Source organism: Cylas formicarius, unplaced genomic scaffold (assembly GCF_029955315.1).
Source record: "Cylas formicarius isolate icCylForm1 unplaced genomic scaffold, icCylForm1.1 PGA_scaffold_6__28_contigs__length_40554024, whole genome shotgun sequence".
NCBI classification, from domain to species: domain Eukaryota; kingdom Metazoa; phylum Arthropoda; class Insecta; order Coleoptera; family Brentidae; genus Cylas; species Cylas formicarius.
In genome coordinates, this window is record NW_026844347.1 from 35256112 (window position 1) to 35271808 (window position 15697).

Genomic DNA, 15697 nt, shown 5'->3' on the forward strand with positions numbered 1-15697 from the left:
GTAAGCAAACAGCACCACCGGTCACTTTTCTTCTCGGATTCTGCTTGACGAGTTACATCGATCTGTGGAATATTTAGCGAAAAAAAAAATTATCTATTACTTTTACCAAAAATGAAGTACCTTTTTTCTTTAAAACAGTTCGTCCTTTTCGAGTTTGAAAGGTTTCGTAGCCTATAGCCCTGCCGAAATGTCATTGCATTTGTACACGAAGCAGGGTCGGATTGTCAGCAAACACCACAAGCGTCACTTTTCTTTTCGGTTTCCGCTTGACGAATTACATCGATCGGTCAAATATTTAATATAAAAAATATCTATTTTACCAAAAATACGTACTCTTCTAAGATAAATTAGCTCTTTTCGAGTTTAAGAGGACACGTATGTCAACTGTAGGATGTTTTATTATTATATTTTCCAGTGTCTATAAATTAATAAACAACAGAAGCTTCCGAATACAAAAATTTCAACATGAGTTTTTTTTCTTGAAATTTAAAAGTTCTAACCCCTAAAACCATATTTTAATACGCTGGCGGACGTATAACAATCCCCAAAAATTACCATATTTAAATTGTTACTATTGATATATTTCTATTCCGAACTTAACTCAATACATGCAAAAAAAAACTAGCGAATGTTATTTATTATCTCCGATGGGTGGATGATTGAGAAACGTTTAAATAAATCTACCTTTCTGTCTCTCTTTTTCTATATAGGTCACTCATTCTCTCTATCTGTTACTTTCCACAATCCGAATTTACACTTGGCCCCCCAAAAATCTTGTAAAATTTTATCTGCTTAACTTCTTCGCGTTGTTCATATGGCTGAATTTTTTGGGAGATATATCGTGCGTTATTTCTATTAAAATTCTGTTTCCTTTTTACCTACTTCAAAAACGTAAGCGAGCATTTTTGGTTGTTTTATTAAACAAAAATTGATACTAACCAAGATCCGTATCTCCGACCTCAGCTTCCTTTGATCACTCCCCAATTTTTTTTAATTAAGTATAGAAACCTCGTCGAACATATACATAATACTAGGTCAAAATGTTACGCGGTTACTCATTAAAGTCGCAATTCCGAAAGCTTCTTACCTATCTTTTTCCAGTCTTTTTTGTTTTATTTATCCGTATATGAAACACACATTGAACACAAAACTTAAACTCGTTGGCGATATTGCATTAAGCAACAAACGCGTATAACAGAAACGAACCCTTAACACAAACGCTTCTTTAAACTTCGACTGACACGTGAAACAACCCGCATTCCTACGAAAGGCAGGTAAACCAAGCAGGTCAAATTTTAAGCTACCCTCCAGTGTCGTCGTAGGTTGGGGCATAGTAAATAGCGAATACAACAAAGCGGTAATTTATAATAATTTAATTTGCATTTTATTTAACTTAAGTTGTTTTGTAGAAAATGAGACATTTCTACAATTAATCAATATACTACGAGTACTTTTCCGCTTAATTACTATTTTTGAGAAACAAAAGGAAACGTTAGATTCCATTCAAACTTTTTCGGTTTTCATGATATCTCGCGTTTATTTAGAAGCTAATGGCCTGTGGCCTTAACCAGACGTTTCCAAAGCCTGGTGTGATATTATGTATATAAATCTTAACAAACACGAAAAATAGAGTTATATTGCCACCGAAAATCTGAATTTATGTTTAAAAATGTAACTTCCCGTATTTAAACTATTGCCTGCATTGGCGCCTATATTTTATAGTTTTTTTTTTGTATCCTATTTTTTTTTGTTTTGCTTGCAAATGTGTGTCCATTTTTCGGGTACTGAATTTTTTTTTCTCAAATTATTACAAATTACTCAAAACGGAGTTAAAAAGAGACGAGGAGAAAAGGGTAGAACCCTTATTTCTCCGACACTGACCTCCGATGTTTATAAAAATTGACCCCTTGACACCCTCCCCGTGAATATTTTACAAAGGATTTTTAAAATTTAACTTCCAAATAACGCATACTCTCGCCTAGTGTCACAGTTTTGGGCCCCATTTTGCTATGGTTAGACAGGTTTATTCTTGTACATTGTCGGGACAAAAGAAGCATCTCCTTCATCCAAATTGACTTTTTCATACCTAATATAACAGCTGCCGGGCATCATCTCGCCTTAATTGTTTCTATTGAATTAATTTTAGTTACAAAAAATTAGATGATCGTCAAAATTGGCATAAAAAGATAATCAAGATTTAATTAAAACAAGAATATGCACAAAAGAAAAGAGATAAACTCCGACACGGGAAACAAGGAAATATCGCTGAAACGGCAATTGATCTAGCGCGCGCCTTTTTTAAAAATAATAATTTTTCAAAAGAATTCTAGGCTAAGCTAAATACCTGGTGCAACAAAATATTGAAGGATCTTCATGATCCTACCTGTGAGCGAGTAGAAAATTATTTGCAAAGAGGATAAAGGTATATCTTAATATAAATAGTTTCACTATTGATAATATGTCCCCTTTTAAAATGGCGCATTATTTGATACGTACTTTTTTCTTGTCAGAGCTTGTCTAAAAAAAAAAATCGGGATGGATGGAGGTTCTCCGTCAGGTTTTTTTCCTGTCGAAACAAGTATGTGCGGCGTTCGCTTTGGATCTGGGGGAATGGGTGGGGTTATACATATATAAGCTATAAGAAATTTTAATTTTTTATTCAGTTTCCACTCATACAATTTCGTGATAAGTGCAGAGTGAGAAAAATGTCCGAAGTCGAAAATTATCCAACGCAAGCATTGGATTCGTGGGGAAGATTTGTGGTCAATGCGGAAATAATCCGCGAACAAAAATACATTTACGAGGCAGCAATTACGCTGCCGGAATTCGGACTAGAAATTACCTCAGGTCTTAGCCCAGCAAGAATCTTCGCTCCGGCAGTGAAAGTGAGCTTTATCCCCTACGTTTTGGCGGAGAAAAGAAGCATTTCGTTCGACGAGATAGACTTCACAGAATTAATACAACAGCTTCCATTGTTATTGTTAGCAGGCCCGACTGGTAAAGTTATGTATTTAACCTGCTTCAAACTCAGCTGTCTACAATGTGATGGTGAAGTCTTGGTCAAGATTGAAAATAGCGAGGGTATACTCTATATTTCGAAAGACTGGGTACAGAAATTAATTACCATAAGCAAATTGGTATTTAAAAGAATACGAGTACTGTCTCGTTTGAACTTTTACGAGTACTACGATAGAATATTGTATTTGACTATACATGAAAATTTACTGGAAGACGCCAAAATCTTTCCGCATATAGAATATTTATGTTCTACAGAAGAGAGTGAGCAGAGCTACTGCATGGAGGACTACATGCGTTTTGGAAAAATGCAGATAAAACAAGATATCAACAAAAGGATAGCATGGGACATACCTGTGTTTTAATAGAAATTTACCTGTAAACTAATAATAATAAATGTATTTTTAAAATTCAGTGTGTGTGTATGTTTTATCCTTACCCCCATAAAAAAAAGTAAAAAAAAACAAGTAATTGCGTAAAATAACTTTATTAAAGAAAAAAAAAAATAACAACAAAATATATTCAAACAAAACATGGTACCACCGGAATGAAACCATCAGAAATTACCCCAACAACGGAGATTCTCGCATATAATTTACCAAAAAAAATTTGCAGTGCAAAAGTCAAAGTTCAAAGCTGGCGATGCAGTGAGCATAAGTCGCACAAAATCGGTTTTTGACAAAAGCTATGAAATTAATTGGACACCCCGAAAATTTCAAGATTGTTAAAGTAAGTGGTTCCTTCCCTCTTACGTATATTTTGGAAGATGTGGAGGGGCGTTAAATCAAAGCTTCGTTTTATGAAGTCGAATTACAAAAACCGTACTACCAAATAGTCGATTCGACTATTTGGTAGTACGGTTTTTGTAATTCGACTTCATAAAACGAAGCTTTGATTTAACGCCCCTCCACATCTTCCAAAATATACGTAAGAGGGAAGGAACCACTTACTTTAACAATCTTGAAATTTTCGGGGTGTCCAATTAATTTCATAGCTTTTGTCAAAAACCGATTTTGTGCGACTTATGCTCACTGCATCGCCAGCTTTGAACTTTGACTTTTGCACTGCAAATTTTTTTTGGTAAATTATATGCGAGAATCTCCGTTGTTGGGGTAATTTCTGATGGTTTCATTCCGGTGGTACCATGTTTTGTTTGAATATATTTTGTTGTTATTTTTTTTTTCTTTAATAAAGTTATTTTACGCAATTACTTGTTTTTTTTTTACTTTTTTTTATGGGGGTAAGGATAAAACATACACACACACTGAATTTTAAAAATACATTTATTATTATTAGTTTACAGGTAAATTTCTATTAAAACACAGGTATGTCCCATGCTATCCTTTTGTTGATATCTTGTTTTATCTGCATTTTTCCAAAACGCATGTAGTCCTCCATGCAGTAGCTCTGCTCACTCTCTTCTGTAGAACATAAATATTCTATATGCGGAAAGATTTTGGCGTCTTCCAGTAAATTTTCATGTATAGTCAAATACAATATTCTATCGTAGTACTCGTAAAAGTTCAAACGAGACAGTACTCGTATTCTTTTAAATACCAATTTGCTTATGGTAATTAATTTCTGTACCCAGTCTTTCGAAATATAGAGTATACCCTCGCTATTTTCAATCTTGACCAAGACTTCACCATCACATTGTAGACAGCTGAGTTTGAAGCAGGTTAAATACATAACTTTACCAGTCGGGCCTGCTAACAATAACAATGGAAGCTGTTGTATTAATTCTGTGAAGTCTATCTCGTCGAACGAAATGCTTCTTTTCTCCGCCAAAACGTAGGGGATAAAGCTCACTTTCACTGCCGGAGCGAAGATTCTTGCTGGGCTAAGACCTGAGGTAATTTCTAGTCCGAATTCCGGCAGCGTAATTGCTGCCTCGTAAATGTATTTTTGTTCGCGGATTATTTCCGCATTGACCACAAATCTTCCCCACGAATCCAATGCTTGCGTTGGATAATTTTCGACTTCGGACATTTTTCTCACTCTGCACTTATCACGAAATTGTATGAGTGGAAACTGAATAAAAAATTAAAATTTCTTATAGCTTATATATGTATAACCCCACCCATTCCCCCAGATCCAAAGCGAACGCCGCACATACTTGTTTCGACAGGAAAAAAACCTGACGGAGAACCTCCATCCATCCCGATTTTTTTTTTTTAGACAAGCTCTGACAAGAAAAAAGTACGTATCAAATAATGCGCCATTTTAAAAGGGGACATATTATCAATAGTGAAACTATTTATATTAAGATATACCTTTATCCTCTTTGCAAATAATTTTCTACTCGCTCACAGGTAGGATCATGAAGATCCTTCAATATTTTGTTGCACCAGGTATTTAGCTTAGCCTAGAATTCTTTTGAAAAATTATTATTTTTAAAAAAGGCGCGCGCTAGATCAATTGCCGTTTCAGCGATATTTCCTTGTTTCCCGTGTCGGAGTTTATCTCTTTTCTTTTGTGCATATTCTTGTTTTAATTAAATCTTGATTATCTTTTTATGCCAATTTTGACGATCATCTAATTTTTTGTAACTAAAATTAATTCAATAGAAACAATTAAGGCGAGATGATGCCCGGCAGCTGTTATATTAGGTATGAAAAAGTCAATTTGGATGAAGGAGATGCTTCTTTTGTCCCGACAATGTACAAGAATAAACCTGTCTAACCATAGCAAAATGGGGCCCAAAACTGTGACACTAGGCGAGAGTATGCGTTATTTGGAAGTTAAATTTTAAAAATCCTTTGTAAAATATTCACGGGGAGGGTGTCAAGGGGTCAATTTTTATAAACATCGGAGGTCAGTGTCGGAGAAATAAGGGTTCTACCCTTTTCTCCTCGTCTCTTTTTAACTCCGTTTTGAGTAATTTGTAATAATTTGAGAAAAAAAAATTCAGTACCCGAAAAATGGACACACATTTGCAAGCAAAACAAAAAAAAATAGGATACAAAAAAAAAACTATAAAATATAGGCGCCAATGCAGGCAATAGTTTAAATACGGGAAGTTACATTTTTAAACATAAATTCAGATTTTCGGTGGCAATATAACTCTATTTTTCGTGTTTGTTAAGATTTATATACATAATATCAAACCAGGCTTTGGAAACGTCTGGTTAAGGCCACAGGCCATTAGCTTCTAAATAAACGCGAGATATCATGAAAACCGAAAAAGTTTGAATGGAATCTAACGTTTCCTTTTGTTTCTCAAAAATAGTAATTAAGCGGAAAAGTACTCGTAGTATATTGATTAATTGTAGAAATGTCTCATTTTCTACAAAACAACTTAAGTTAAATAAAATGCAAATTAAATTATTATAAATTACCGCTTTGTTGTATTCGCTATTTACTATGCCCCAACCTACGACGACACTGGAGGGTAGCTTAAAATTTGACCTGCTTGGTTTACCTGCCTTTCGTAGGAATGCGGGTTGTTTCACGTGTCAGTCGAAGTTTAAAGAAGCGTTTGTGTTAAGGGTTCGTTTCTGTTATACGCGTTTGTTGCTTAATGCAATATCGCCAACGAGTTTAAGTTTTGTGTTCAATGTGTGTTTCATATACGGATAAATAAAACAAAAAAGACTGGAAAAAGATAGGTAAGAAGCTTTCGGAATTGCGACTTTAATGAGTAACCGCGTAACATTTTGACCTAGTATTATGTATATGTTCGACGAGGTTTCTATACTTAATTAAAAAAAATTGGGGAGTGATCAAAGGAAGCTGAGGTCGGAGATACGGATCTTGGTTAGTATCAATTTTTGTTTAATAAAACAACCAAAAATGCTCGCTTACGTTTTTGAAGTAGGTAAAAAGGAAACAGAATTTTAATAGAAATAACGCACGATATATCTCCCAAAAAATTCAGCCATATGAACAACGCGAAGAAGTTAAGCAGATAAAATTTTACAAGATTTTTGGGGGGCCAAGTGTAAATTCGGATTGTGGAAAGTAACAGATAGAGAGAATGAGTGACCTATATAGAAAAAGAGAGACAGAAAGGTAGATTTATTTAAACGTTTCTCAATCATCCACCCATCGGAGATAATAAATAACATTCGCTAGTTTTTTTTTGCATGTATTGAGTTAAGTTCGGAATAGAAATATATCAATAGTAACAATTTAAATATGGTAATTTTTGGGGATTGTTATACGTCCGCCAGCGTATTAAAATATGGTTTTAGGGGTTAGAACTTTTAAATTTCAAGAAAAAAAACTCATGTTGAAATTTTTGTATTCGGAAGCTTCTGTTGTTTATTAATTTATAGACACTGGAAAATATAATAATAAAACATCCTACAGTTGACATACGTGTCCTCTTAAACTCGAAAAGAGCTAATTTATCTTAGAAGAGTACGTATTTTTGGTAAAATAGATATTTTTTATATTAAATATTTGACCGATCGATGTAATTCGTCAAGCGGAAACCGAAAAGAAAAGTGACGCTTGTGGTGTTTGCTGACAATCCGACCCTGCTTCGTGTACAAATGCAATGACATTTCGGCAGGGCTATAGGCTACGAAACCTTTCAAACTCGAAAAGGACGAACTGTTTTAAAGAAAAAAGGTACTTCATTTTTGGTAAAAGTAATAGATAATTTTTTTTTTCGCTAAATATTCCACAGATCGATGTAACTCGTCAAGCAGAATCCGAGAAGAAAAGTGACCGGTGGTGCTGTTTGCTTACAATCCGACCCTGCTTCGTGTACAAATGCAATGCCATTTCGGCAGGGCTATAGGCTACGAAACCTTTCGAACTCGAAAAGGCGCTACTAATTTTGAATAGGTACTTCATTTTTGGTAAAAGTAATAGATAATTTTTTTTTACGCTAAATATTCCACAGATCGATGTAACTCGTCAAGCAGAATCCGAGAAGAAAAGTGACCGGGGTGCTGTTTGCTTACAATCCGACCCTGCTTCGTGTACAAATGCAATGCCATTTCGGCAGGGCTATAGGCTACGAAACCTTTCGAACTCGAAAAGGCGCTACTAATTTTGAATAGGTACTTAATATTGGGTAAAAGTAATAGATAAGATTGTTTTACATTAAATATTTGACAGATCGATGTAACTCGTCAAGCGGAATCCGAGAAGAAAAATGACGGATGTGCTGTTTGCTGATAGTCCAGAACGGCTTCGTGTACAAATGCATGGCGGGGAGACCAGAAAGTTTTCGAAACTGCGTGAGTGGAAGTCTGCGTTGGACAAATTTTGAAAATATCTGAAGGTTTAACGAATTTTGGAGAATTCGACAGAGCTACAGACTACGAAACCTTTCGAAACGAACACACGTGTCCTGTTGAACTTGAAAAAAGACGAAATTATTTTTAAAAAGGTATATTGTTGCTAAATAATAGATTTTTTTTTTTAATTAAAATATTTGACAGATCATGGTAACTCGTGAAGCAACATCTCAGAATTGAATCGGGGAACGAGGAATCAAAAAAAGGTTAACAATTTGGATCATTTTGGAAGATACATACGCCGCGCTTTTCAAAGCGGACAGACGTGCCCTTGTCCAACTGAAACGAACACACGTGTCCTGTTGAACTTGAAAAAAGACGAAATTATTTTAAAAAGGTATATTGTTGCTAAATAATAGATTTTTTTTAATTAAAATATTTGACAGATCATGGTAACTCGTGAAGCAACATCTCAGAATTGAATCGGGGAGTTGTGTATTTGCTGGCAATCCGGGCCTGCTTGGATCATTTTGGAAGATACATACGCCTGCGCTTTTCAAAGCGGACAGACGTGCCCGTGTCCCACTTGACAAAGGCGGAATTATTTTAGGAAAGGTATATTATTTGTAAAAAAAAAATATACAATTTTTAAGTAACATATTTGACAGACCATGGCAACTAGTAAAGCAGAATCCGAGAATTCAATCGGCGGCTGTATGTTGACTGACAAGAATATAATTGCTGTTAATCCGGCCCTGCTTCTTGTACAAATGCATAGTGGGGAGACATGAACATTTTTCGAAATTGCGGCCCTATCCTCTTGGGATTCTACGTTGGACAAATTCTGAAAACGACCCAGAAATATAATTGGTGAGAAAATAGTTTTTTTTGTTGTGTTAACAGTTAACAATTTTTTTATTTTGGAAATAAGGGGTTTCAGTGTGTACTGGTAATAGTGAATCAATTTAATGACCTCAGCATCTCTAAACCCCCATCTTGAGACGCGTTAACGATCCGGATCGAGTTACGTCGCGTAATTGTGTCACTTTTTTAATTAAAAAATGAAAGAGATGTACCTACCATACTTTAGAAACCCCTACTCCCCTTTGGAGGTGATGAAATAAGTTTTGGCATAAAATATAAGTTCATCGTATTACTTTGATATAAGTATAAGTCTTGCCTGTTTTTTTTTTTTTAAAGGAGGTTCAAACCCGTGCGAGGTGAGGTTTGATATATGAAACAGACCAGTCATGGGGACACGAGATATGGAAAGTTTCAGCGTAGTCGTCGCCACATTGCTGCCAACACTGCATATATAAGGAATCACGAACCATTCAGGTAAAATTTTGAAAACACATAGTTATGGCAATATAGAACCTCTCTTTTTTTAACAGGAATATTGAGACTTAGACCAGTATCTTTTAAGTAGGCATGTGGGGTAAAGAAGACGCAGAAGCTTCAGTCGGGTACCATCGTACCACGTAGGCGATTGATATATTTCCACCACTACCTATGTTGGATTGGAATTTCCCATTTGATGCTTTGACTGACTAAATGAGGAAACTTGGAGGTAAGCTCTTACGGAATTCTATCGAAATATGTTTAGTAACATATTGGTGCATTACTCTGTCTTCCAGTCAGTTTCACATAAACTTTGCACGTATTATAGAAATGCCACCTACTTTTTTTGTGTTAATATTATTGAAAGTAGTAGCTGGTAGCTGTAGTCGTAAGCCCAGAGAGTCTCTGTTTTGAACATAATACACAAAATGGGGCGTTCAAAAACAATAGACTGCATGCCTTTTAGAGTCGGCGTAAACTATGGTCATATACCCCTGATCAAATTCAGAACTAGAAAATCGTTGTGTCTCTGCATTAAAAAATAATAGTAAAATTTATTGTAGGCACCTAGTAGAGTATCGAAAATTTCCATTTTTAGTGCCAAATTGGTTACTCCAGTAAATTCCAACTGTTCTAATTTTTTTTTTAATAATTTATGATGTTAGTGAGTTTCATTGCAATTATTTGTTACTTAAATTTTCTGCGTATTAAACCATAATTAACAATACGCTATTCGTTAACGCAGGTAGAATTAATGACGCTGACTGACCTGATTTTGTCCAGGGGGCGTAGTACGGTAGTTTGTACTGTGATGTTTGGTAGTTTGGCAGTGAGCTCTCATTTATGAAACTGGGGAATGTTTCGTTATCTTCAAATCGTAAACACGTATCATTAGAATTATATTTTTAAAATATTGATTAGGACATGTACTAAGTAACTAAATGCTCTAGCGAAAATATTCACACATATTGCGGAAAACGTACAAATTTAAATTAGAGAAAATTAACTATTTTTAGAGGTTGGTTTTTCAAAAAGGTGGGGATTTAGTTAAAGAACAGATAGAGACTAAAGGGAAGCTCTATGAGAAAAGTTAGAATTAAAAAGTCGATGTTTTCGTGTCATAGCGAAAGATGGATTATTATTAAAAATAATACTTGCATTAATTGTTGTCACCATTTGTGAAAAATATGGAAAATATCCTCTAGGTTCGCATACCTTTTTTTTAATTTTTTTAAGGTGGCTAACAAAATACACAGACAGAAAAGTTTAGATCCTGTTCGTTAATGTAGCGCATAGAAAAAAATTAGAAAAGAGAACGTTTCGTGTATGGCATACGTAGTTAGTACGGAATATTAATCTGAAGGCTGCAAGACAGTGAAAGAGTGATGCGCTTAAGTGTGGTTCAGAGGGGTTATTTGGGCTGTAGAAGTTTTTCTTTGAACAGGGTTCAAATAGCGTCTCCTAGAGCGTTAGCAGAGAAGAGTATTACAGTATTTAATATAAGCGTCCAGATTTCATTATTGTTGAGATTTCACAGAAACACACTTTCATGTAGTAGTCGCAGCAGCTTTAAAGTATATGACTTTTTAGTTAAGATGCCTTTCGAGTTTGCTTTATGGCTTGATAGGAAATTAAAGGCTAGATACAGATAAGTTACGAAAAAAAGTATGTACACTATCCTCAAAGATCAGCAATAAATAAAAGAAATTGATGAAATAGTAAAGTTGACTGCGATATCTTAAAATCATCAATAAGATAGATAAATTAAATTAATTTTGAAAATATTAAATAATAAAAACAAATAATAAAAATAGCAAAGAAAATCAAAATCATCAATAAGATAGATAAATTAATTTTGTAAATATTAAATAATAAAAATAAAATTATAATAGTAAAGAAAGCCTACCACGGCCACATACACATAATATTTTCGACATATGAACTTTTCCCAGATAAATAGTCAAATATTTCACGATACCTTAAAACAGAAGCATGCGGAAATATGTATGAAGTTAACGCACGGTAGATTGCTTAGTAAATTAAAAAGGTATATGGTTTCTAATATCCTACTTTATTAATGAAAATTTTAACCAGCTTTTTGTTTTGCAGATATTATTGGTGGTGCCTGCCAGCTTCCAGTTCCGAGAAAAGAAATCCAACACTTTTCGTCTTTATTTCCCCTGTCCTTTGTGCGCAATAAAAGTACAGTTTGTACCCGCGTGGGTACACATTCGCAGAATTATATGTTTTTAAAATAAATGTTTTGGTCAATATTCACTAGGTGGGGTTACCTTATTAAAGAAAATCTTATTCCAAGAGGGGACACTAGTTTACATTCGAACCGCTAGAGGGTGCAGATGGTCACGCGAACAATATGATCAAGTCTCATTGACGCCATTGCTTTTCTTAGGGGTGGGAAAATATCTGGGCTCTGATTGGCTTCGCCGCCATCGCAAACTAGAGGTGGGGAGATTGATTAAACCGCATTTCTGGTTGCTTATCCAATGGGGACCAGTTTCAAGGGATTATGGGTAAAGGCGGAGGAGCTAGAGAGTCGTGGGGAAGGAGGATACGCCCACAAAAGGGAGAGGAGTGGGGGAAGCCTATATTATACTTATTCACTACTTATCCGCTACCAAAAATGGCGTCCATCCCACAACGTGTTGGGTTTGTAGCGCATGTGCTGCCGGACGTTTGGGCTACGGTTTTGTAAGCTCAAACGTCCAACACTTTCCCCATCGCACTCGCTACCGCTACGTATCAGGAGCGCTTCGCTACGTCCACTGAATATGACCTTTCAGCTGAGCCAGAGTGACCCTTTTTGTCGCGTTTTCGTCCATTTCCCCTGCGTTTAGAGCAATCTCAGGTATTTTTAGGTAACGCGAGGAACATGAAAAGCGTTTCGGGGCACATCGCGTCTTACACACTGTTCGCGTTGTGCCTATTCGTTTACGTCGCATATTCGGCCCAGTTTTTTGTTTTGCTTCAAGCGTCGAGCAACAAAATTACGGATATATGGGCACTGGTCAATTCGGGAATGGAATTGGGCGCCGAAGACGTGCTTTACAACAGAGACTATTACACGGTAATCGTAAAGGTCCCGGTGGCGTCTAAAGACAATTTTAAATTTCAACCCATGCTTTCAAATAAAGAGCACTACAAATCAACAAAATTTATTCTTTCTACTACTTAGTCCCCTAAAAAATGCTTAATTAATTGATCAATTCTTTCATTGACCTTTCGCTTGCTTTGAAATTAGGTCCAAAAAATACAATGCTGCAAATCCAATTTAATAAATTACTTTTTCCTGTTAGTAAATTTTGTTTTGTTTTCTTTTTGTAAATATTTTTATACATTATGCATTACTTTACCATTGTGAGTCAAGTTGTCGGTTCTTTTTTGGTTTTAATTGGTTTTAATTGACTAAAGAAGGAGAGCTTTTACATATTTATTTATAGGAAAGGTGCACATCTATAATTTTAACAAATGCTAATTGGAAAACTATATTGTTTGAGTATTATTTACGTCTTTTGGAGGCATGTTTGGCCCATCAACATAATATTTTAATTATGTTTTTTTTTTAAATTTTCTAAATATATTCCTTATATTTCCCTATTAACCTATGGTTATGATTTATTTGTCTTATTTAGAGAGATATGGATAATTTTTCATTTTAAAATCTCATTATTCAATTTTTCCAGTCTAAAAAAAGTAATGTGCAAACGGCATCTTCGTATCTTCAACAAAAACAGAATTTCCTATATAAAACATTGATCAAGCGGCACAATAATGAAACTTCATCAGAAGTTTTTATGTAATATTTATCGCATCATTAGAATAGAAAAATATTTTATCTCTTATATATAGTGAGAGTTTGAGAGTTAATTTCCTACCAACTTATTAATACTTAATATTTGCTTTTTTGGAGACATTTCTCGCCCTACTCACCATATATTATTTCTGCATGTATCTTTTTTATCTTTTAAATATATTTATTATGTTACTTAAATATTCCGATGATGAACCTCTGCTTACAAACCGCCATCTTTTTTTTGTGACTTTCTTCCCATTTTACAAGCCTCTTTAGCTGTGACATATGGGTGATTCTGTTTTAACTGTGATTTTTTATGCCTTGTATTGTTCGTTCTCACTCAAGATTAATTAATAATCTAATAATAAAATTTTTGTAATAATTAGATTATCATGAACATAGTTCATCATATTTTTTTATATAATATAATTTGTCATATATCAGCTAAATGTCAGTAACCTCTAATTTTTTTTTGTCGCTCTAAATCATTTAAACACAACGAAATCACCCACATAATATTTTTATACCAAAAATAGATTTTCTATAGTTTTCAAACATTCTTAACTATTGCACTGCAAAGCAAAGAGTGTTTTCCGCGTTTCAGCGAAAGAACGACCTAATGATAGAGTCGGTCCGTTCAAATTTCTACGATGATAAAATAAAAGGTCGGGAGTCGAAGTTTTTCGTCGACAAATCGGTCGGAATGAAAAAGGTTCAACGGGAATCGTACGCTTTCCAAATATTACGCTCCACGGGCTACCAAATAATCGACGAAACGTTCAACGAAATCGAGAGACGAAGTATCCGAATAATAGACACGTTCCTCAGCAACAACGGCATTTATTTGTCTATACCGAAAAATTCACCCTATTTCGACTTGTTCTCGATCAGGTGCGTGATCCAAGAAACACATACATATTTAAAAATAAATAAATCGTAATTTTTAATTAATTTTGTATTTACGTTTTTTATTAATGACTTTTAGCAAATTTTGATCGGGATAAATTCTGCATCAAAAACAATATAAATTTACTGATTTCCAAAAAACATTGGACTAAGAAAGAGGAGCACATCAATACTCTATAAACTGTTAAATTTTTAACGAAGAAATATAATTAAAAATTGTTATTGCAAAGTAAACATAGTTTAGAATTTTAAAACTAACTAAAGTTTAGTTTATTTCATTACAATTCAAAGAGGTAATTTAATTAACTTGTGTTGTATTGTGTAGAACCCAACTTTCTCTAATAAAATTTTTCGATATATTTAAAGTTAACAATAATAAACAAATAAATTTAGTATAATATATTACAAAATTTATTTTATGTAGTGGTACTCTCTTTTTATTTATTTGTTGCTATTGTTTTTAGCTTATTAAAATTGGCAGAGAATGGGATGTGGCGAAGAGAACATGTCAGGCTTTACCCGCCTAAACCTATACCGGATTATTCCAGGAGCGTATTCGTTAGCATCGGACTCGAAGACATCTCGTTCGTGTTTCTCTGTCTCATCGTAGGCATGGTTGCCAGCTTAGCGATTTTTCTACTTGAGAACATTGTGCATTATCATCGAGCTTTGTGGCGGAGGATCTTCTAATGCGAAGTTTCAAAACCTTGATGAAAAATTTTTCGCTTGGATCACTTTTAGTCTGACAATTTGGAAGTTTTTTTGCATTTTTAGAATATCGTTAGTCAGATATTTGCTTCGCTTGGATAGACTTAGCGCTACACTAAAGCTGTGCAATAAAAATAAATAAATCACAATTTTCGCTGTTTAAATTAGTTTTTTTTTAGTTAATATAAGCGTTATTAGTGTTGAATATTATATCAGCCTTGAGAGAAAATCTGATCGTTATTATACAGGCTGACATCGTAGTTAGCTGAAATAGTATATTACGCAACAAGTGTGGTAAATGTTATTTGAGTCACGAGTTCATTTGGCACGAGCGGAGCGAGTGTTTAATAAACTCGGGACCTAAAAAATTTATCAAAGGATTGCATAGTACACTTTTTCGACGACCGTTAGTTTTTGGATAGTTTTCACTCCACTAAGACAATCATCATCACTTCTTCTTTAAATTTGTTCCGAGCTAAAAGTTTGAATTACACTAAAAACGTAAAAAATTCTCTTGATCTATTTTTTAAATTTTAATAATTTTTTTGAGCATTGCTTTTATTTTTTAAAGGAATACAAGCAAAAGATAATGGATATTATCTGATTCTTGTTAGTAACTACTATACGATTGTGTTCTATATCTTACTTTTTTTGTTCTTTTTGGCTCCTATTTATTTTTATATGATGTGTTTTTTAACGTAATTATTATAAATTTCATCTAATC

At 34.3% G+C, this 15697-nt stretch overlaps 1 protein-coding gene and 1 long non-coding RNA gene across 2 annotated transcripts in view; both read left to right on the forward strand.

The window, feature by feature from the left end:
- Window positions 1-15122, forward strand: part of LOC132703211 (uncharacterized) — a 128908-nt gene extending 113786 nt beyond the window's left edge. Inside the window, exons 6-8 of the mRNA XM_060672338.1 lie at window positions 12425-12633; window positions 13964-14250; window positions 14730-15122. Coding sequence (XP_060528321.1) covers window positions 12425-12633; window positions 13964-14250; window positions 14730-14955 — 722 coding nt within the window. The 3' untranslated portion in view covers window positions 14956-15122. The remainder of the gene's footprint in view (window positions 1-12424; window positions 12634-13963; window positions 14251-14729) is intronic.
- On the forward strand, window positions 7916-9613 carry LOC132703859 (uncharacterized). The gene is made up of 5 exons (XR_009619177.1): window positions 7916-8359; window positions 8412-8604; window positions 8654-8822; window positions 8876-9077; window positions 9408-9613. It is a non-coding gene; the product is annotated as an uncharacterized LOC132703859 (long non-coding RNA).
- Window positions 15123-15697: the final 575 nt, after the last annotated feature.